Source organism: Cynara cardunculus (assembly GCF_001531365.2).
Source record: "Cynara cardunculus var. scolymus isolate 2C chromosome LG 2, CcrdV1, whole genome shotgun sequence".
Taxonomy (NCBI): domain Eukaryota; kingdom Viridiplantae; phylum Streptophyta; class Magnoliopsida; order Asterales; family Asteraceae; genus Cynara; species Cynara cardunculus.
In genome coordinates, this window is record NC_037529.1 from 4,974,074 (window position 1) to 4,996,079 (window position 22,006).

The 22,006-nt window shown below is 36.1% G+C and overlaps 2 protein-coding genes across 3 annotated transcripts; both read left to right on the top strand.

The window, feature by feature from the left end:
• Nucleotides 1-1,666: 1,666 nt before the first annotated feature.
• Nucleotides 1,667-12,594, top strand: LOC112507587 (condensin complex subunit 1). The gene is made up of 17 exons (XM_025112234.1): nucleotides 1,667-1,805; nucleotides 1,896-2,256; nucleotides 3,094-3,243; nucleotides 3,350-4,535; nucleotides 4,672-4,863; nucleotides 5,076-5,729; nucleotides 5,830-6,000; nucleotides 6,591-6,658; nucleotides 6,758-6,980; nucleotides 7,066-7,165; nucleotides 7,274-7,389; nucleotides 7,466-7,523; nucleotides 9,263-9,414; nucleotides 9,504-9,705; nucleotides 10,845-11,009; nucleotides 11,099-11,192; nucleotides 12,184-12,594. Exons 1-17 carry the CDS (start codon nucleotides 1,667-1,669, stop codon nucleotides 12,185-12,187), a joined length of 4,035 nt encoding a protein of 1,344 aa, XP_024968002.1. The 3' UTR covers nucleotides 12,188-12,594.
• Nucleotides 12,595-14,565: 1,971 nt separating this feature from the next.
• Nucleotides 14,566-21,329, top strand: LOC112506912 (cystathionine beta-lyase, chloroplastic). Of its 2 annotated transcripts, none has more exons than XM_025111241.1 (13): nucleotides 14,566-14,734; nucleotides 15,149-15,299; nucleotides 15,382-15,506; nucleotides 16,926-16,996; nucleotides 17,103-17,194; nucleotides 17,300-17,387; nucleotides 17,467-17,578; nucleotides 18,138-18,234; nucleotides 18,314-18,395; nucleotides 18,533-18,650; nucleotides 19,039-19,146; nucleotides 20,059-20,161; nucleotides 20,995-21,329. In XM_025111241.1, the coding sequence occupies exons 1-13, from the start codon at nucleotides 14,642-14,644 to the stop codon at nucleotides 21,168-21,170; spliced, it is 1,416 nt and encodes a 471-aa protein (XP_024967009.1). In that variant the 5' UTR covers nucleotides 14,566-14,641; the 3' UTR covers nucleotides 21,171-21,329. The 2 variants fall into 2 exon arrangements, with proteins under 2 accessions (XP_024967009.1, XP_024967011.1); XM_025111243.1 differs by having other exon boundaries at nucleotides 14,716-14,734; nucleotides 15,172-15,299.
• Nucleotides 21,330-22,006: the final 677 nt, after the last annotated feature.

Sequence of the window (22,006 nt, forward strand, 5' to 3'; positions counted from 1 at the left end):
CCCACGCTTTAGCACCTGGTGCAAAGGCTTCCAGATGGAATGCAAATTGGATTCATGGAACAGGAGAAGGATTTCCCGTTCCTTAACTGGAAAGAAGTTAACTCCCTTCTTTATCTCTAAAGATATGACGTTCTAACCATCTAACCGCTATTGATTATATAAGCAGAGAAATCATTTACGGAAAAACCAAATGGAAAAATCGATTACAGAAGCAAGTCAATTACGAAACATGTAAGCGTGAAGGATAATCATACTAGGAGATATTGTGTTCGAGTCCTGAGCGAGATCGAGAGAAATATGTGAAAACCATGTTTGAGTCGTGAAAAACGTGAACAAGGGAAACAAATTTTTGATCAAATTCTAGGGGTTTAATAAGGGCAATTTTGTCATTTTAAGAATATTAGGTGGAATGAAATTCAATTTCTTCATCATTACGATGGAATGACGAAATCCATGGTTGATAGAATTCAATTCCATTTAGGGTGCGTTTGGTAGGCAGAACAGGGTGGGACAGGACAAGACATAACACATTTGTCCCATGTTTGGTATGGTTTTATGTGGGACTAACTAGAACAAGGTAGAACACGGGTAGGATACGGTAGTCCACCCTTCCCCCCATGGAACTAACTAGAACAAGAAACATTTGACCTATCTACCCTCCATTTTCACAACGTCGCCTCCATCTTCCACCGTCTCCTTCATCAATCGGCGGCCTGGACATAGTCGTTCCCCTTCACAAATCGATAGCACCAATCGTTCGACCTTTCTCCTTTCTCCATACTCTCAGGTAATCGATCTCTCCTCTTCTTCATCGATCGTTTAGAAGAACCCTGCTGTTTTTCGATTTTGCATAACTCGACAACAAGTGCAAAAAGTGCCCTCTGAACTTTCGATTATGCTGTTTTCTACTCGATTTTTCTAATCGATTTTGCTGTTTTCTACTTCGATTTGCATAACTATATCTGAAACAGCAAGGGCAATGGGTTTATCTACTCGATTTTGGTACTGTTTGCATAACTCGACAACAAGTGCAATGGGTTTAAAAGTGTTCGATTTTGCTACTGTTTGCATTTCATTAACCATATTCTTTGCTACTGTTTTGTTTGTATGATTTCTATTTTGCTTGGTTGATCTACGGTCTTGTTGGATTCATGGACTGTCTTGAATACCCATGAGTTCTTCAACAATACCCATCTGTTTGTTCACTCTTCAAGCAAAATCCCTCCAATCTTGCTAAGGACAATAATAAGTTATTGGGAAACTGTTTTGCATATGTTTTAACTTAGTACAGAAGCAAAATAACGTTAGAGATAAATTGGTCATTTTAATCAGTTATGTCTTACCAAACGTTGAAAAGCTGTCATGTCTTGTCTGTGCATCAAACGCACCCGTATTACTGAGCAAACCAAAGTTGAAATGGAATCTGGTCATCGTAATAACAGAAGGCCATAAAAATCTTCATTTTTGCATTTTATAAATCCCGACAGACACGCTCCAAAAACGGATAAAATATTCAAAAAAAGAATCTTGAGGGTCATATTCGTAAATTTACGTTTCTCCAATTCTCCTTTCTCCGTCTTCCTTCTTCCATTTCCCGCTCTCCACAGCGTTTCAAATCAAGCACACAGAAATATCTCGTTTCTCTCTTGCCGGACTCTGTCCCCCCATGTCTCCGACGTTCGTCTTTCCCCAAAACCTAATCGTCCTTGAAGAAGATTCAGGTGAAGATGCCACTCATCTATCCGTCCAAAACCCCACTTCCGTTTCTTCTCTCCGAGCTTCAGATCTTGAAGAATTCGTCAAAGGTACCGTCTTCTTTTTACCCACTTTACGCCTTCAATTTCCCTTCTATTTCCATGAATTGGACTTAAACACTACCAAATTTCAAATTTCAGGCGTGTCATTTGATTTGTCCGACAAAGAGCTGTTTTGTGTTGAAGAACAAGATGTTTTCGATCGGATTTACTCATTGATTAAGTGTTTTGGAGACCTAACTCCTGGTTGTAAAGTGAACCTAGTCGAGAGTCTTCGGTCGAACTTCAGTGTTCTGCTTCCGAACATCGATTCTCTTTTTAGGGTTCCTGCATCACCGACTAGTGATGGGAGTGAATGTAATGACGGTGGTCTTCCCACAACATTGGATCGAATTAATTCTCATAGAAATGCGTTTAAGATTTATACATTCTTCCTTATCCATGTCGTCCTCTCCCAGGACTCGAACACTGCTTCCACCAACACTACTAAAGTACCTCTCTCGTTCTCTCTTGCTAATAGCTGACTATGTTGTTTACTCTGGTTACTGCTCAACATTAGGATTTTATCATGTGCTTGTACATAGGAAATATGCAATTAAGTTTTATTTTAGCTCTAGTGGTGGCCATTATTTCTAGATGCTCAGATTTGTGTTTGCTTTTTTAATCAAGAAACTGGGATTCATGGTTTGAAGATATCGAGTTGTGGTTGGTGGCATATTCATATGTTTTATTTAGGTAACTGTTACTTTCAGCAATTAGATGGAATAGTGTCAAATTTCAGTCAGGATTCAGAAAAATGATCTTTTTGACCATGTCAGTCAAACAAGAACACTGTTTCTGGAGGGATTAAGAGGCTCTTATGATATAATGCAAAATGAAATATAAGTGTTTGGTAATTGTTTACAATGAAATTAGGTTGTTGAATGGTTGAGGGAGGCCCAAGATACAAAATCATTTAGAGGGTTTTAGAACCATTAAGAGACAAACTTTTTTTTTGCCAAACAAGATTCACCTCTTAACGATTCAGAGGTTGCCTCTTAATGGAACTATTAAAGGTAAACAAACAACCCCTCATAATGCTAAGATTGATGTTATTTAGGGCTTACTAAACCCAGAACCCTAGTGATGTCCAATGTTCACTTCTATATGAAAATTAGCATGTACAAACAGGAACACTCTGCATATGTAGGGAAATGTCAAGCATGGTATCTGTATTGGTGAATGATAAACTTTGATAGGGATAAATCACGAGTAGATGGGTCTAGATTAACATTATGTGCATTTGTTAAGGATGTTGGGTCAATAGTATTAACAGCCTTCCCTTCTAGGCACTGCCAAGTAGCAGGAAGAAACATCCTGCTAATTCATGGAATTGGGAGGCCCAAAGGGGACGTATACTAAACCTGATCGCAAATTCCCTGGAGATCAACCTCTCATTGCTCTTCGGCTCTTCAGACCCAGACGAAAATTATTTGTCTTTCATTGTGAGGTATGTTTGGTATCATTATCATAGTATATTTGATAAGCTTAAATATATGTATCTATGAGTTTGGAGCTTTATGTCGATTACAAATGCATAATTTGATTGGTTGTAGAAATGCGCTTTCTATGTTCGAGAATGCAGTGCTGTTGAAAGATTCTGATGCAAAGGCAGCTTTATGTCGTGTCATTGGAACTTGTGCAACCAAGTATCATTATTTGGCACAAACTTGTGCTTCGATCCTGCACTTACTTCATAAACATGATTTCGTTGTTATACACTTGGCTGATGCTGTTGCTTGGGCAGAGAAAAAGTATTCTGATGGAAGTTTGTGCATCTCTCTTATTAGAGAAATAGGGAGAACTAACCCAAAAGACTATGTGAAAGACACTGTTGGAGCTGAAAACATAGGGCGGTTTCTTGTAGAGCTTGCTGATCGTTTGCCAAAGTTAATTTCAACTAACATTGGTTTATTGGTTCCACACTTTGGTGGAGAGTCATACAAGATAAGGAATGCTCTTGTTGGAGTGTTGGGGAAGCTGGTGGTGAAGGCCTTCAATGACATTGAGGGTGAAGTAAGTTCAAAGTCTATACGTCTTCGAACCAAGCAGGCAATGTTGGAAATCTTGCTAGAACGTGCTAGGGATGTTTCAGCATATACTAGAAGTCGAGTACTACAAGTATGGGTTGAACTGTGCGAAGAGCATTCTGTATCAATTGGTTTATGGAATGAAGTTGCTGTAGTGGCTGCTGGGAGGTTGGAGGATAAGAGTGCTATAGTTAGAAAATCCGCGCTGAATTTACTCATTATGATGTTGCAACATAATCCATTTGGGCCACAACTACGGATAGCTTCATTTGAGGCGACCTTAAAGCAGTACACGAAAAAGTTGAATGAACTAGAACCAAATGGTTCATCAGAAAGTGTTCTGGATGCATCATCATTGGATGGTGATGCTGGAAATGAAGATGGTGAAATAGTTGATGACAAGGCTGGAGTTCCAAAGGAGCAGCAGGATAGTTTGACTGATAGCTGCATTCCTCAGGACAATGATCAAAGTACTCAAATGGATAGTTCGGTACCAGATGTTGGGAATTTGGAGCAAACCAGGACCTTGATTGCATCACTTGAGGCAGGCTTGAGATTTTCTAAATGTATATCTGCCACCATGCCAACCCTTGTTCAATTAATGGCTTCATCATCAGCAACTGATGTTGAAAACACAATCTTATTGCTAATGAGGTGCAAGCAGTTTCAGATTGATGGATCAGAGGCTTGCCTTAGAAAGATGTTGCCACTGGTGATGCAATAATGCTTTATAATTTCATGCTTTCTTTTTGGAGTCCTTAATTAGCAATTCTTTGCTTTATTTATATTTATATTTGTTTCTTATGCTAACTTTTCATTTTTGCAATGCCTTTCATTTATGCGTGAAGGTATTTTCTCAAGACAAATCTATTTATGAAGCCGTGGAGAATGCATTTGTTACAATTTACATAACGAAGAGCCCAAATGAAACTGCTAAAAATCTCATAACTCTTGCCACTGATTCAAATATTGGGGACCTTGCAGCATTGGAGTTCATTGTTGGTGCATTGATGTCTAAAGGGGATATCTCTGCTAGTACGGTATGGCCCTAAGTCACCAAACTGGTATCATCATTCATATAAACTTTATGGAGTTCCATTCAACCTTTCAGATACTAATGGCGACACCACCTTGAAAATAGATGCCATGAGCATGTAGTATTGACTATTCTTTTTTCTTAATAATTTTTGTTTAGAACTGTTGATATGCTTTCTATCACTTTTAATTGAAACAATTTCTTTTATGGTGGCAGGTCTCAGCATTGTGGGATTACTTCTGTTTCAATGTTAGTGGAACTAGTGCAGAAAGCAGTCGTGGTGCTCTATCTGTGTTGTGCATGGCTGCAAAATCATCAGCTGATGTTCTTAGTTCTCATCTACAGGACATCATAGATATTGGTTTTGGACGGTGGGCAAAGATAGAACCTTTGCTTGCCAGAACAGCTTGTATTGCACTTCAGAGGTTATCTGCCGATGACCAGAAAAATCTCTTAACTAATCATGGCAGCAGGGTATTTGGTGTTTTAGACAGTTTGATTACAGGATCTTGGCTTCCAGAGCATATATGGTATGCTGCTGCTGATAGAGCAATTAGTACAATATATGCTATCCATCCTTCTCCAGAAACTCTAGCAGCTGATTTGGTGATAAGATCTCACAATTCTGTTTTTGGAGTTGATGAGTTGCAAGATGACACTGATGGTGGCAGCTCAAGTGTCCTTACTGCAGTTCAAGTTACAAAACTAAGTAGATTTCTATATGTTATAAGCCATGTTGCCATCAACCAACTGGTATACATTGAATCCTGTGTTAGGAAGATCCAAAAAGAGAAAGCAAAGAAAGAAAAGTTGGTTGCTGAAGGCCACCATGTTGAGGATAATAGTAGTAAACCTCTTACTGAACAGAAGGTGAGATGTAATACGACTGGAAATACTATTGATAAGACATATTTTTTATCTGTTTGATTTCTTGTTTTTCACCCTTTTCTTCTTTGATGTCTTGTAGGAGGATGATATAAATGCGGAATTAGGTGTTGCTGCCTCTGAGGATGCAGTGCTTGACATACTTTCTGAAAGGGCAGAGAAAGAAATTGTTTCTGGTGCTTCAGAAAAGAACTTGATTGGACACTGTGCACCATTTCTGTCAAAACTGTGTAGAAACTTCAGTTTGATGCAGAAGGTGATTCTGTTCTCTCTTTTTTTTTTTTTTTTTTTTTATGTTATAGCAGTTACGAGATTTTAATAAGGCACATGGAAAGTTAATAAAATATCCTTGCATGAAGATATCTTTAATAATGTACTATCTTAAAGTTAGAGCTTTGTTTGCAACGGCAAGGTTTACCATTTCTACCAGCTAAAAGCAAATGAAAACATGAAATCAACCTAGGATTGACAGTTTTGCTTTTTTAGCCTCTCTTGGGTCTGATGTTTAGATCACTGTAAAGTGACCATTGTACTTAATCACGCAAAGCTTACAGCTAGAAGATTAACAGTGATTTATCAGTGTGAAAACCAAATAATTCTTTTGATGATTTGAACGGCCTTGCAAAGTTTGCAGTGTTGCATGATTTTGATATCCAGTCCTTTGTACTAAACCATTACAGAGGCAGAAATAAAATGCTTGCTCCTTGAAGCAATTCATGCAAATGGTCCTATGGCCACCTTCAATCTATTGTGCAATAGTAAAAGCCTAATTGCCTTCCACTTTCTTTAGTTGCTATCTTTACATGATTTATATCATTGCTGACATGGTTTCCATTTCTACTTTAGTATCCTGAATTGCAGGCATCTGGGATGCTTGCTTTATGCCGATTGATGATTATTGATGGTAACTTCTGGTAGGACCTCTCTCTTACTCTCTTGTTTACCTTTTTCTATTCTCCCTTCTCCCTCTTCTTTGCTTTCTGTTAACACTTCATATGTAATCTACTTACCAGCGAAGCAAATCTCCAACTTCTATTCACCGTTGTTGAGAGTGCACCATCGGAAACTGTTCGTTCCAATTGTACAATTGCTCTTGGAGATCTGGCAGTTCGCTTTCCCAATCTTTTAGAACCATGGACAGAGAATATGTACTCGAGACTGCATGATCCTTCAGTTTCTGTCAGGAAGAATGCTGTATTAGTTCTCTCTCATCTCATCCTCAATGACATGATGAAGGTTGGAGATGCTGTCTAGTTACTTCAGCTGTAATTATATACTTGGAAGTATCGGTTGGTTCTGAATATGGTCTCTTATTTGTTAGGTTAAAGGCCATATAAATGAGATGGCAATGCGACTGGAAGATGAAAACGAAAGGATTTCTAATCTTGCAAAACTTTTCTTCAATGAGCTGTCCAAGAAAGGTAAATGTGGATGCTAACTGCACCACACTTCAATACTGAATGATCCTTCTGTATGGTAATCACTGGAATGGCATATTAGCTCATTAATTACTCATCTTGTTTTTCCAGGGAATAATCCTATATATAATTTACTGCCGGATATCCTTGGCAAGTTAGCAAACCAGGATCTGAAAAAAGAATCCTTCTTCAATATTATGCAATTTTTGATTGGGTCAATCAAGAAGGTAGAAATAACTCTATTTTTGTGGTATCGATGAGGTATAAGGTCAAACATTGACATGTTATGTTATAATTTTTCAGGACAAGCAAATGGAAGCTCTTGTTGAAAAGCTATGCTATAGATTTAGTGGTGTCACAGGTAAAATCTCCAACAGCGTTTTAGTATGGCCTTTCAGTCTTATATTTGACATTTGCTATGACAACTCTTGTCTTGTATTGTTAGCACAAGTGAATTGTGCAAACATATATTTTAAGATTCAATTGCATTTGTTTTTTATGAAATTTTCTTTTATTTGAAGTTTTTTGGTCTGTTTCTTTGTTTTTATACAACCTGTTCTTGGGCAAGCTTTAAAGTGCAAACTCAAATTTTTTCTTCTGTGACTTGAGGCTGGGCTAAAGTCCATGACTGATATCTAGACTTTTAAACCAGCTCTGATCTAATCTATATCTATATCTATATCTATACTATTTTATTAAGCAAATTTAACAAAAATCTTAAAGTCTTAAAATACTAAATGACCAAGATACCTTTTATACTTTTTCACTTTTTCACCCACTCCTCTCCTCACATACACTCACCCTCTCACAACCAATTTTTTTAATTATAATTTTAAATTTACACTTTATACTCCTATAATTAGTTAATTAATTTACTTTATGTCCTTTACTTTTAAATGTTTCATTTTAAACTTTATCAAATTAACATACATAATCGTATATGAATTAAAATATGTTTAAAAAGTATATTTTTATTTTAACAAGGTACACCATTATAATCGTCGTTAATATCTTCGAAATGAGTCCAATATTGAATAGTTTTTGACTTAATTATATTATTATATATTATATACACTTTAAAAAAATATTTTTAATATTTATGATCTATACTTTCATAGCTATTTATTTATATATATACTATATATTTTGAGGTTAGGCTGTCCAAATTGCACTGTATAATATATTCTGAATTAATATGTTCTTGGGTTTTTTTGAAATATATATATATATATATATATATATATATATACATGTATTAATTCAACCTTAATCTGAGTTTCTGGACAAGAAAGAGGGTAAACAGTTGAAATTTCATTCACCCATCTTTTTTGGTCTTTTCATGGCTTATGATCTATCAAATTTGTAGTTTTCTTTATTGGTTTTGAGTGTTTATCTTAAAACTCAAGTTTCTTGGTTCTTTGCTCTTGGTGTAAATCGAATACATTTGTGACGTCGTTTAAATATGTTGGATTTTAAACTGTTATACAATTTTTTTCATCGATAGTTTGTAATTGGAACCATAACTCTTTTTTATTCAAATTGTATTAATATGTAAAGACCAAATGTAACCTATATCATCGTTAAATCTTATCTTATAAAACCAGTGGAACTTCAAAATCATTAAAATTCATGCTCCCGCCGTATTGTAGGGATACAACTAGTTTCACAATAAAGCAGATTTTTGTTTTTATGTATGCCTTTCTGCTAGGATGTCGGCACAATATTCATATTCTTTCTTATTTATTACCTAAAGCTTCTATGAATATGTCTGCCACTTGAAGCTACTCAACGCAATAGAAAGACTTGAAATCCATAGGTATTTAAATGGGTCTCCCCCCTATGGTGACAATCTGTCTGGACAAAGCAGACTACCAAATATCCGTCCAAATCATTTTTGTTTTCGATTTTTGGATCGATAGCAACTAAGAATTTCCCTTTTCTATTCTTGCGAGATTTTTGTTCATCTCTCAAGAACCTGTTTTCTTATGTTCTCTCCTGCTGTAATTTGCTATATTCCACAATATTATTGAACCTCTTTTCTTATTTCTGCTTCAATGTTGATAAGTTGTGTTTGTTTCCATCACTGACATTTTGATGCAGATGCTAGGCAATGGGAAAACATATCATATTGTCTCTCACAGCTATCGTTTACTGACAAGGGTATTAAGAAGTTGATAGAATTATTTAAAGTTTATGAGCATGTTTTATCCAATGAAGCTGTGATGGATCATTTTAGAAGCATAATAAACAAGGTACCTTCTATCGCCTATGCATTTTCACAATTTATGTTCAAAATTTTCTATAAGCATGATCTACATCTTGTACTTTTAACTCTCTCTAGGGGAAGAAGTTTGCTAAACCAGAACTCAAGTCCTGCATTGAAGAGTTTGAGGGGAAAATCAGCAAGTTTCACATTGATAAAAAGGAACAAGAGGATACAGCAAGAAATGCAGCTGTTCATCAACAGAAAGCTGACGCCTTAAAAAACTTTAGTGTGGATACGAATATTGAAGAGGAAAGTGCAGAGTCTGAAGCTGCTGAAGGTTTGTACCAATGAAACTAAGGTTTAATTAAAAAAATTATAATCGTTTGCTGATGTGGTTGGCTATATGTCATGGAGTTATTTATTATTTGTGCCTTAACCTCCCATGTGACATTGGTACTTCAAGTACTAAGTCAGTCTGAAAAAACTTGAGAAGGGACTAGATTAGGGAATAAAGAGTTTGTAAAGAAGGTCATGTTCATTGCTTGAGAATTTTTGGATGGATTAGAAATGAGGGAGACTCCATATATCTATAGGGGTCTTCACCTCCTTGGAATGAGAGTTGTGTAGGCTTCTAGCTTTATCTTACAAAATTCCAACTCTGTACAAGTTTGATTAGCATTTTAGAGTGTTATGGAGGAATCTACGTGATACAAAGTGTATAGAATTTTAGCATTTCCTAGAGAATTCTAGTCCATTCAAGCAGCATTTCATTGATCATACTTTGTGGGTAATCCAGTAGGCGGCACATTATGTGTTTGTGGTGCTAATGTAGGAATGTCGCTTAAAATCATGGGAAACATGCTGCCCGTGACATATAGCTAGCTTTCACCCATGTACAATTAGGGGATGTTTGGTTGGTTTCCATCAAGTCCTGTATGGATGAAGTTATCTATGTGGATTAATCTGTCTGTATGGATTGGGAAGGTTTTAATTAGGGAGAGCTTTTCCATAGATGGAAGGAACATGTTTTTAATTGGTAAGGGCAGGTTTGGCAAAAACTTGGCATTCTGCATAAAGCTCCCCTAGAAGCTTACTGAATAAGCCACTTTCTATATCATTAAGCCACTACCAAACAGTCATGTATAGCTGACCAAATAAGCTGCGAGTCCCTTAAGCTCATTAAGCTGCTAACCAACAGGCTACTCTGCAAATTAGCTTATGTGATGAAATCTATTGAAGCATAAAGAATAAATACTGCCAGATCATTAGCTTTTTCTCTTTTTCCTGTAATCTCATGGTATGGCTTTGTTGGTTTTTGAAATGCAATCATCTAAATAGATTAGCCTAGTGGGAGCTTTGACTGTTGGGTGCAAAAAACCAGATACAAGTTACATTTAAACCTGCTGCGTGCAGTGGATTATTTAAGATTGATATAAATATAGCAGATAAATATGCTAAAAGTATAATATGTTACAGATGGTGAGGTCACGGATCCCTCGATGAATGAAGTGTCTGACTTTCCTAGTAATGAAGATGCTTCAAAAACTGTGGACTCCGAAGAATGTTCTAATGCTTCTAGTCAAGTAATTCAGTCAGAACAATGCGACGATGAGATCCAATCCCCCCCAGTTTTTTCAAAAGGTACTGTGAAATTCTGTTGATTTTCTATTGCATGCTGTCACTTGTTCCATTTTAAATCTTGGTGACAAGTCTTGGTAATATTCTTATAGGAGCAAAAAAGCATAGAGCCAAGAAAAGCAGTAGTGCATCTGAGAAGGCTGATTCTGAGGCCCCCAGCATGAGAGTTACACGGTCTAGAAGAAGGTGAGCTCTACTGTTCTCTTTTGTTTCTTCATGTCTACAAAATAGGTTTTCACTTTGCTTTCTTTGTCATTCACCTGGCTGTTTTTTTAAAGGGTTCTACATTTTTATAACTGTTACATATTTTTGCTTGAAGTAACCTGATATTGACATATGAATCTTCTTGTTTCATTAGTCTTTAGTTTAAAAGAATAGGTGCAATTGTAGTATAGTCACTTGAGAGTACACCACTTAGCATTGTATCTTTAGACAAAGCCAAAGAGCTACCTGTTCACTTTCCGTACACTGCTCATACTTCTTTGAATTCATATATTTCATTCATGATTCCTCCTTGGTAATCTAAACATGCATTTAGGGGCCGTTTGGATTTGTGGAAATCCAGAGGAATTCGATGGAATTGAAATGACGAATTCCTTTGACCACATTCCTTGATGTTTGGATCGTGGATTGAATTGAGTGGATTCTACTTTCATCATTCCTTGGCATAAGTGAAGAATTGAATTCCATTCCTTGCCAAATGTAGCATGTTCTATAATTTGGTTTTAGAAAGGCAAAAATAACATTTGCATCCAATTTGACCAACACCACCACCCCCATCCTCACCACCCCACCGCCGCCATCCCCACCAGGCCATTACTGTTTGCTTTCATAGCTGCCACCACCACCATGCCACTGTCGGTGTCACACCCTCCCCCACCCCACACCCAAACTGGAAATGTTTGTATCTCATTGTATCAAATAACCATCATGTGATCAACCAAGTTTCCAACATTATTTTTTCCGTTTGAGGTATACAAGTCATTGGTAGAAGGTTTTCGTTGATCTTATTTTAGACAAGTAGGAATGTATGTTTTATCATCAAGTTAACACACAAGAATGTTTCTGTGGATGGAAATTTTGCAGTTAATTATTTGAGAAGGTAGTTGATGGTTCTATATTCCTGTTATTACATGATATAAACTTGTAAAGTAAAAGTTCGGCTCGTTCATTGCAGGTAGATGATGGAATTGATGAATGAGGTTCCCTCGGCCTCGGGTTGGTTTCTTGTAAGCTAGAAAAACCTGGATAAAAAACAATGTAGTTAAGTGTAGGAATTCAACAAGTTGATGCAGTAAACATACAGATGTGTTAGCCACATTTGTAACCACTTGGAAAGGCTGGCTGGCTGCCTAGCCTGGTCAGGTTCTAGGCTTCCTCACTTCCTGCACCAAATTGGTGTTTGGTTCGGACCCTGGACCCTGGTCCTGCGCTAGCCTGATAAATGCCCATGTTGTCTTTTAGTATGGCTTGGAAATTTGGCACTCATGTGATGTTATTTTTTTTTACTTTAAGATTAGCTTCTTGTGGTAATCATGGATGTCTTGACTAGTTTGTATGTTCATTGACTAGTCTATCGAGCTCTTGAAATTAAAAGCCAAACAAACTTTTAAAATGTCTGTAGCACTGATATTATTTACGTGTAGTTTTGTTGAAGCTTCAAAATGCTACACAGTATTTGTTGCAAGATTACAGTGTCCCTTAAATCAACATATTGTTCAACCTCTTTCTTCAACTTAGTCCCCATCGACTCTCTCGCTTCGGATTCGACTTGTTAAGAATCCACAATCAGTTCTCATTCCCTTTGAAAAGGATCGGCAATGATACACAAAGGAAGAAGACTATGGGGCTGTTTATCAAATACTTACTCGGGTAAACGTTTATCAAATCATAGTACCTTTCCGGATGAAAATGGCAAGGATCAATAATCTTACTCGGTAAGAGCGAAGGCAATGACCGAGAGTCTTACCTGGTAAATGATGACGACGACTCTTACCACGGTTAGCACTAATCGGGTAAATTGTTACATACGATGTCATTTTGGTGGATTAAAATCTTACCCAATAAGTAAATGATAGTGTTGAATTTTACCAATAAACACTTACCGGGTAAGTGTTTAGGTAAACGACTCCTATGTAACATATGATTGGATCTTTAAAAGAAGACAAAAAGTAAAGTCGGACAAAATTCAATAGTTGCAGTTGATAAAACTGTTTGTGAAAATTGTTAATTTGGTACAAAACGTTACTTGAACAAAGAGTTGGGTTCCGGGGAGAATATGAGCCAATGGTGAGAAGGTGAGAACACAACCTTAATTCAACCACCTTCATTTGCATCCAAATATCTTTACTTACTTTTTTTTTTATCWTCATTACCGAAATTTTAACAAATTGATGCATGTGAAAATGTTTAAATGTATGTAAAAATCTGTTAATGTGACTTACAAGTGGAGATAGATTTGAATAAAGGTACATGAATGTAATTGAAGATAGATGAAGTACTAAAAGTAGTTGAAGAAAATTAAGTTAGATTAAAAAGTCAACTTATCCAAAGACTCGTAGATATTTTCATACTAAAGTTGACTTTTAGTCAGTATTTGTCATTTCATTTTTCAATTTTGTTTTAACAAGTTTGTTCCTACCCTCTAACGTTTTCCAACTTTCAACAGATTTGTCCCTCAGTTTAACGGCGGTTAACTTTTTCCGTTAAATCCAATTTAATGAGGGGGTACTTTAGTCATTTTCTAATTTTCTTGATTTTCTTTTAAAAACACTAAAACACCCAATACCAACAGTCGTCTTATTCGGTGAACTTCAACGACCGACACCAATCGTGATCGTCGGTAAAGGTGTTGGTCAATTATGTCTCTTGCTCGATCTCTGCCTCTCGCTCAATCCTCGTCATCCCTGTAGCAAACCTCATCCTAATCGTTCTTGTGAAAACCCTAATCACCATGAAAGCTTTACAAAATTATCTCCATTTTACAGGGATGGAAAGTAGCACCGATGGTCGGTGCTTTGGTCCTTCTTGGATGAAAAAAGGGGACAAAGGTATATCGTTGGAAAAAAATTGGGGACTAGGAGGTGGTTATGTACAAAATTCACAGAGTGGGGTTGACATCTTGAGAAAGAAGACGATATTTTTTAATACAATAAAAAATGATTAAAATACCCGTTATTAAACTAGGTTTAACAGAAAAAGTTAACGACCATTAGATTGAGGGACAAAATCTGTTAAAATTTGACAAACGTTAAGAACAAATATCTTAAAACAAAGTTGAAGGACGAAAACCGTTAAAAGCGATAAACATTAGGGGACCAAAAGTTAAACTTTAGTCATTATATTATTTGTAACTAGAAGGGTATTCGTGCAATGCAACGAAATATATCTTAATTTTAATATTTTATTTTATTATTTATCATAATCAAAGTGCATAAAAAATTAATTTTAAGAATTTATGTCAAATGCTTTGTAATATATGATAGATCCATKATAGGCCCCATAACACGATCAACCTTGATTTTCCGGGTCAACCCGTTTTATCAACATGATGCATTGACGGTCTGCTGTGTCTAAATACACTCACCGGTTCAACAACCGTGGACCCGTCTCGTCTCAACAATCCAAATACAACCATGGCTGCTGCTGCTACTTCTGCTTCATCTTCATCTTCTTCTCTCAGATCGCCGCCATTCAAAGCTCCATCATCTGAACTGAAGAATCCCCGAGTAAGTTCTCTGTACTTTCTACTTCTTCAATTTACGTGTTATGTTTCAATATTAGTCCATTTCCTTGGGTTTTCTTCATAGAACGAAACAGAAAGCAAACGAAGAGGATAATGGGTTTGATAATTTAGTAATATAAACCCGTATCCAGATGAATTTGGTCACGATACGTCGTTGCATTCAGCTTTCCGCATCACCAGGGTGTATTTGACACGGATACCTTAGTTCTTAGGTTTTATAAGAAAACGAAACGAAGTTCTGATCAAATTACTAGAATACCTTGATGAAATTTAATAATATTTGCTTATTTTATTATGGCATTTTGATATTTTCTATGATTTAACTTCCAAATGGAGGGTTTTGGTTCAGTTTGGGATTTATATGTTTTGACTGTATGAAATCTGTATGACATTTTAGGGGATCGCTAATTTTGGGTGTAGAGCTGGTGTTATAAGCAATCATAATTCGGTGTTGCTGCGTGGAAAATTGGTGTTGAGCTGTTTGAGGGAGGAAAAGATGGATGTCAAGGCATCAGCTGTTGTTGATGGAATTACAGAATGCTTCGATGGTAGGCGTTGGGAAAATTATTAAAATACTGATTTTAAAGATTTTCTTGTTTTCTGGTGGTCATATGGTTGATTTGATGGCAGATTCGATGGCAGAGACGAAGGTTAAGGAACCTAGTGTATCGACTATACTGATGAATTTTGAGAACAAATTCGATCCTTATTCTGCAATGAGCACCCCCCTATATCAGACGGCTACTTTCAAACAGGTGAGTGTCAAGGCCCTGTTTGGCATCTTTTGCAGCATCATTTTTGTATCATCTGTCAGCCATCTGACCCATGTTTATTTGATTTAGAGGTTTAAAAGCAGACCATTATAAACACAATCAATGGGGTCAATGAATCACTCACCTTTGCAGGGATGGTCCATAAATTATTCTGTATAGTGTATATATGTTGCAAGTTTGTAGCGTTCTATAATGAAACTATGTAACGGGTAAAAAGTTGAGAAGGAAGCTAAATACCCTTTTTCTTCAACAATTAGAAGTTGGATTTGTGTCGTTGCATGAGCTGGACATAGCAGATGTTTCATAATTCATTGCCATTTTACTGTTTATTATTACACTCGGAACTTTCTGGTTCTCACTTCATCCCATATGGGTCAAAATTTGACATTTGAATGTTAAAAACACTACCTTCCAACTCCCAAGTTGATATTACTTCACTTAAAAGTTTTGATAAATAATTCAACAATTACATACAATATACAACTCATCGCAAATCGGGAAAATTGATGTAGAAGATGTCAAGTAATTTACTTGAACTTTGAACAACTACTTGATTCAACATTCAAGATTCATGTTTGGCCTTCATGTCATATAGAAAGGAAGGGATATTTCTGCAAGTATGCGTTTTGACAGAAGGTGGAGATTGTTTGCCTAGCATCCTGAGGATTATAATTGAAAGTGTTGGGTTTTAAAACAATTTGTAACCATTTAAAATGCAATGGGAAAAATAATTTAGGTTACAATAAAGAAAACTTTGCTTAATCTTTAAAACCCAAGCATGATCCGGTAACAATTAAAACAAATTTGGACACGCCATAGGGCGTTCAGAATCTGTACTTTTCAGATCTGACGATGATTTTGATGGAGCACTTAGAAACCAACGTAGGTTTCCTCTATTGTAGTCCACACACGAACACGTTTTCTGACCTCCACCAGGTGCTAGCCCAAAACCCTAGATGTATATGTATTACAGAAAAGAAAAGGTTTCTATTATGTATTCTATATTTGGCAGCTCAATCTAAATGATTCAATCAGTAAAAATTGATTTAGCCTATCACCTTATTTATATGGTCTGAATTACAGATAAACTGTTGCCCGAAAATAACTATTTGTACTTATTTATAAATATATAATTATTTTAAACTTTAATGTAATTATATACATTAATAGATAATGCCCTGTAATTATCATAATTACACTTTAACACATATTTTCATAATTATCCTCCCAAGAATAATTATTTCTATAATCAACTTGATTTATCTTGGGTTTCTGCAAATGGAGGCAAATGTATTTTTTGTGTGCGACCCTATAGGTTTACATACTTCTTAGCAGTATTCTTGTGTGACATGTGTCGTAGGCATATAATAACTTACATAAACTTTAATTGTGCTTGTGCAGCCTTCGGCAACTGAAAATGGCCCTTATGATTACACGAGGAGTGGCAATCCCACACGCGATATGTTGGAAAGGTTCAAGCTCTCATTTGGACATTGCCACTAATGTGTTTTAACTTTTAAGTAGTATTGTGTTTCTGTAACATCTTGTTTTAACATTATTCTTCTTTCATATTCTCAGCCTTTTGGCAAAACTTGATAAAGCAGATCGAGCATTTTGCTTTACCAGTGGCATGGCCGCTTTAGCCACAGTCAGTCATCTAGTTGGAAACGGTAAAAATCAAATAAACATTGGTGCATCTTGTTGACACAATGCTCACTTTTTTACTTTTTTATATGAATTGTCCATTGATGGTAATAGGAACATTGTGCTTGTAGGTGAAGAAATTGTTGCCGGAGAGGACATATATGGCGGTTCTGATCGGTTACTATCACAAGTTGTTCCTAGGACAGGAGTCGTGGTTAAGTTAGTACATATCCTTAACAACACAAATACTTTATCTGTATAACCATAAGTCTATAACATCTTAAAACCAAATTTGAAGGCGAGTGGACACGACTGACTTGGATGAGGTTGCTGCTGCAGTTGGCCCCCAGACAAAGCTCGTGTGGTTGGAGAGTCCAACCAATCCCCGAATACAAATTTCTGATATTTCTGTAAGTAGCTACAACAAAACTGGGTTTATAGGACGCCAAAAATGTCTAAGCGTTTAATAGACTGCTTTTAGAAGACTTAATTTATAGAATGAAACGACAAAGTGTACAATCTAATGGTGTTGTAATAAGTTTACAAGACGTTTTAGGCGTTGTAACTAGTTTTTTACGACATTTTTATGAAAAACGTCGTATTAGCTATTCTATTGGAAACTATTTGAAAAAGGGTCTTATAAAAACAAATGTCCTATTAAAAGATGTGTTCATAGGACAATTCTCAAAAGTGTCCTATAAAATAGCTAATATGAAGCATTGTATTAGAAGTCTCCTAAAACACTTGTTAAGACGCCTAAAAGCGTCTTATAAACTTATTACAACACCTTTAGATAGGACACTTTATTGTTTGATTTTATAAACTTAAGTCCAAGCAGTCTATTGGGACACCTAGAAATTATTAGCATCCTATAAACCGATTTTATTGTTGTGAGTTCTAATATAATGTTGAATTTACCTCCTATTTGAATTAGCGTTAGATAAAGGGTATGATGGTTTTTCATTTCAGAAAATAGCGGAGATTGCTCATGCTAACAATGCTCTCTTGTTGGTGGATAATAGTATCATGTCTCCTGTATTGTCTCGACCCTTGGAACTCGGAGCAGGTGCTTATATAATTATGTTTGTTTATGTAACTTCTGTGAGCTTATATCTTCAATAGTAACTTATCTGCTTTTTTTTCAGACATTGTGATGCACTCAGCTACAAAATTCATTGCTGGACACAGTGATGTCATGGCTGGAGTGCTTGCCGTAAGAGGGGAAAGGTCTGTGCATTTTATGATATCCTGTTTGGTTTATCCAAGAAACTATTAACGGCATATTGATGCATTTGTTCAACCAAATGCGTAAAAGAATCGATTGCTTATGGAAACTTTTGTCTTGCATTGCTGATTTAAAACAGGCTGGCAAAAGAATTGTATTTTCTACAAAATGCGGAAGGCTCTGGGCTGGCACCCTTTGATTGTTGGATTTGTTTACGGGGCATCAAGACAATGGCTTTACGTGTCGAGAAGCAACAAGTACGCTTTCATACATACATATCCACTCGTGTCTTTGTCACATAATTTTATATTTAAATTATTAATATTTTTTTTATCAACACACTGCCTAGGCTCACTAGAGGCCCTTTAACCCTATAGTGTCTCTTTATGAGAAAAAGGTAGAATAGGGTTTCGTTTATATTGTGTCATGTCCCATCTTTGTATTTTTACGCTTCATCTATGGGATTACACACTTCCTGAGAAAACCTTTTACAATTCAAATAATGCATGATCCAGTTGAATATGGTTTGTTTGAGATTTTGTCTTCTTAAAGGTCTACGATGGGTAGCTGAGCCATCACCCGTTATATTTTTCTAAATAGCCTGTTTTACCCATCTTATTGTGTATCTTACAAGTGTCTTGGCAGGATAATGCACAGAAGATAGCCGAATTTCTGTCCTCTCATCCCCTTGTAAAGAAGGTTAATTATGCTGGTCTTCCTAACCATCCTGGACGCTCATTACACTACTCTCAGGTATTTACTCTTGGTTTCTCTTTGCTTCACCTTATATATATATACACACACACACACACACACACACACAGAGAAGAGAGAGAGAGAGAGAGAGAGGAGTTCAAATACAAACAATGGAAAACTTATAAACCATGATCAACGCTTATCTTAGGAAACAATGGAGATATTTATGGAAGATGATAGGGTTCATTCATTATGATCATTTCTTTAGATTAGGATACAATCAAACATATTTATAGAAACAGATATACGTTAGGCTAGATAACAATTAAGATTGGTTTGTAAGATTTCCATGGTTTTTACTTGAACCTCCTTATAGATAGGGTCAGGGTCAAATGAGAACAAGGTCAACTTACAAGAACGCCTATATCACTTATGATTTTATAATAAAAACCCCATCGTGCTTGGCTTGGCAACCTCAGAGGTTTTAATCACATGTGATATAGGCATTCACATATTCTCATTTGAACCTCCACTTTTATTTATTTACATATAATCCAATAAAATAAGAGATTGCCTAAACACCAACATGGATCCCTTTAGCCTTGAGTACAATAAAAGAGTTTGGTCCCCCCCCCCTTTTTTCGGCCAAACCTTTACGCTTTTGTATTTCTTTTATCGACCTTACCTTTATCCCCACCCAGAAAGAAAAATAGCATTCCGATCAACAATCATGCGAGTGACTTTGCACTTTATGCACTATAATAATTCACATTAAGGGATAACTCATCACTTTACATTATAAAGGCCAAATTAGTTTATGCTGCAGGAGTTAAGTGACTAAATGGGGGTATTTTGGCTGGAAATGGGGTTGTTGGGGTATTTGAAACACACAAGTATAATAATAATTATTATTATAACGCTTTTTTCAAATACGAAGAGACAAGTAACAACGAGCATTTTGTTTTGCAGGCAAAGGGAGCGGGATCTGTTTTGAGTTTTCTAACAGGGTCATTGGCTCTCTCTAAGCACATAGTCGAGACTACCAACTACTTCGGCATAACCGTTAGTTTTGGTAATTTTTGTTTCTCTTCACATTCATATTTTTCTTCAACCTTTTCCCTCCGACTAAATGATCTTTGTTTGTCATACATCATACGTTATACTCCCTCCGTCCCAAAATAAATGTCCATAATCAAAACGGACACACAGTTTTAGGAAATATATAGAGGAGAGATCTTTTACAACAACTATCAGTAAAAACCATACAAACCAATTATCGAGATATTTATAGAAATGATGTGAGTTTATTTATTATGATTTGGATATTTATAGAAGATTATCAGAGTTCATATATTAGAATCAACACTTTATATTAGGAAACAGTCGAGATATTCATTAGACTAGATGAACAGTTGAGATTGGTTTGTACTAATGATTGGGTTTGTAAATGAAATCACCTCTATGTAATTATTACAGTTTTTAATTAACTAAATGACTATTTTACCCCTAATAGCAGAGTGAGAAATTCTCCATGTCGTAATTAAGAGTAGAATGTGAAAAGTAGACACTTACTTTTGAAAACGGACGTTTATTTTGGGACATACTAAAATAGACATGTGGTCAATCATCTGGAACTGAGGGAGTACATGTTTTTATTAGAATAGCCCAAAACTACTCATATTGAACTGGTGACTTGTTTTCAATGCCTCTTTGGTTACTGGATCGTAAATGTTTTGAGAACCTTGGAGCCAACTATTTCCTGAATTATTCATCATGACATTATTTCTTTTCAACCTTTTCAAATTCCTTATATTTATCAATTATGCACAACTTTATAATCAATTCTTGATTAACATTTAAGCTGTATTGCTACTTTTTGGTTGACGATGTTTTCCAATTTGGCAGGGAGTGTAAAATCACTAATAAGCATGCCGTGCTTCATGTCGCATGCATCTATACCAGCAGAAGTTCGTGAGGCCAGAGGTCTAACTGAAGATCTTATTCGCATATCTGTGGGGATCGAAGATGTTAATGATTTGATTGCTGATTTGGACCACGCACTTAGAACCGGACCTATTTAGGGTTCATGACTACCGGTTCAACCATAAAACATTGAATCGCAACAAGGGCCAACGAGGCTTATTTCATTCCTTCTTCGATAATTGCTGATCTGAAACCATGTTACAGTAGTATTTATGAATAACATTGTACATATATGGAAGTACATGTTTTCTCATAAATTGCAGGCAATTAGGGCATGTTTAGTATGCCATACTAGAAATGCACGAGACCCGAGCTCTTCCAGACCTTTCTAAACCCGCTTCCAATGAGAAAAAAAAGACCCCTGACTTTTCAGGATTAGGACGGGCTTTGGGGCAGAAAAAAGGGCGAGGTCGGGATTAACCTGTGTACTTCAACCTTGCATGTCTAGTCCCGTCTAGTTCTGTTAGCATATCAAATGCACCCAGTAAATAAAGGGGCTGTTTGTCTACCACTTAATGATCTCATTAAGATGCAAGGGTCTAAATCAGTCAGACCTAATCTTATTTGGCAAGACTTTTTAAAAAGCTCTGAATGGTAATTTATCTCTTAATCGCTCTTCATCTCCAACCCCATACCAAAGTCATTTCAGTAGCAAAAGGAAAGAAAACATGCATGTTGATTTACCTTGCAAGTACAACAACATTGCCTAAATTGGGTAGGTATTTGAGTCAAATGTATACGTTTAAGACCAGTATCTACGTGATTTTTAGGTACTTTTGACATTTTCGTTATTAGTAATTTGATAATGGTATAGATTATAGCAGGCATTAGCCCCATCGATAGCTTCTATTTTTGATAGGGAATTGTAAGAGATTTGTTCTATGTGGTCATTTGTTAGAATTTTGATTTTGATTTGCTAAATGTTGTTATTTGT

Coding starts and splice junctions, on each gene's coding strand:
- LOC112507587 (XM_025112234.1), top strand. CDS start 1,667: ATGTCTCCGACGTTCGTCTTTCCCCAAAACCTAATCGTCCTTGAAGAA. Junction 5,730..5,829: donor AACCTCTTACTGAACAGAAG/GTGAGATGTAAT, acceptor GTCTTGTAGGAG/GATGATATAAATGCGGAATT. Junction 9,415..9,503: donor TTAGAAGCATAATAAACAAG/GTACCTTCTATC, acceptor AACTCTCTCTAG/GGGAAGAAGTTTGCTAAACC.
- LOC112506912 (XM_025111241.1), top strand. CDS start 14,642: ATGGCTGCTGCTGCTACTTCTGCTTCATCTTCATCTTCTTCTCTCAGA. Junction 17,388..17,466: donor AGGACAGGAGTCGTGGTTAA/GTTAGTACATAT, acceptor CCAAATTTGAAG/GCGAGTGGACACGACTGACT. Junction 18,651..19,038: donor TACGTGTCGAGAAGCAACAA/GTACGCTTTCAT, acceptor GTGTCTTGGCAG/GATAATGCACAGAAGATAGC.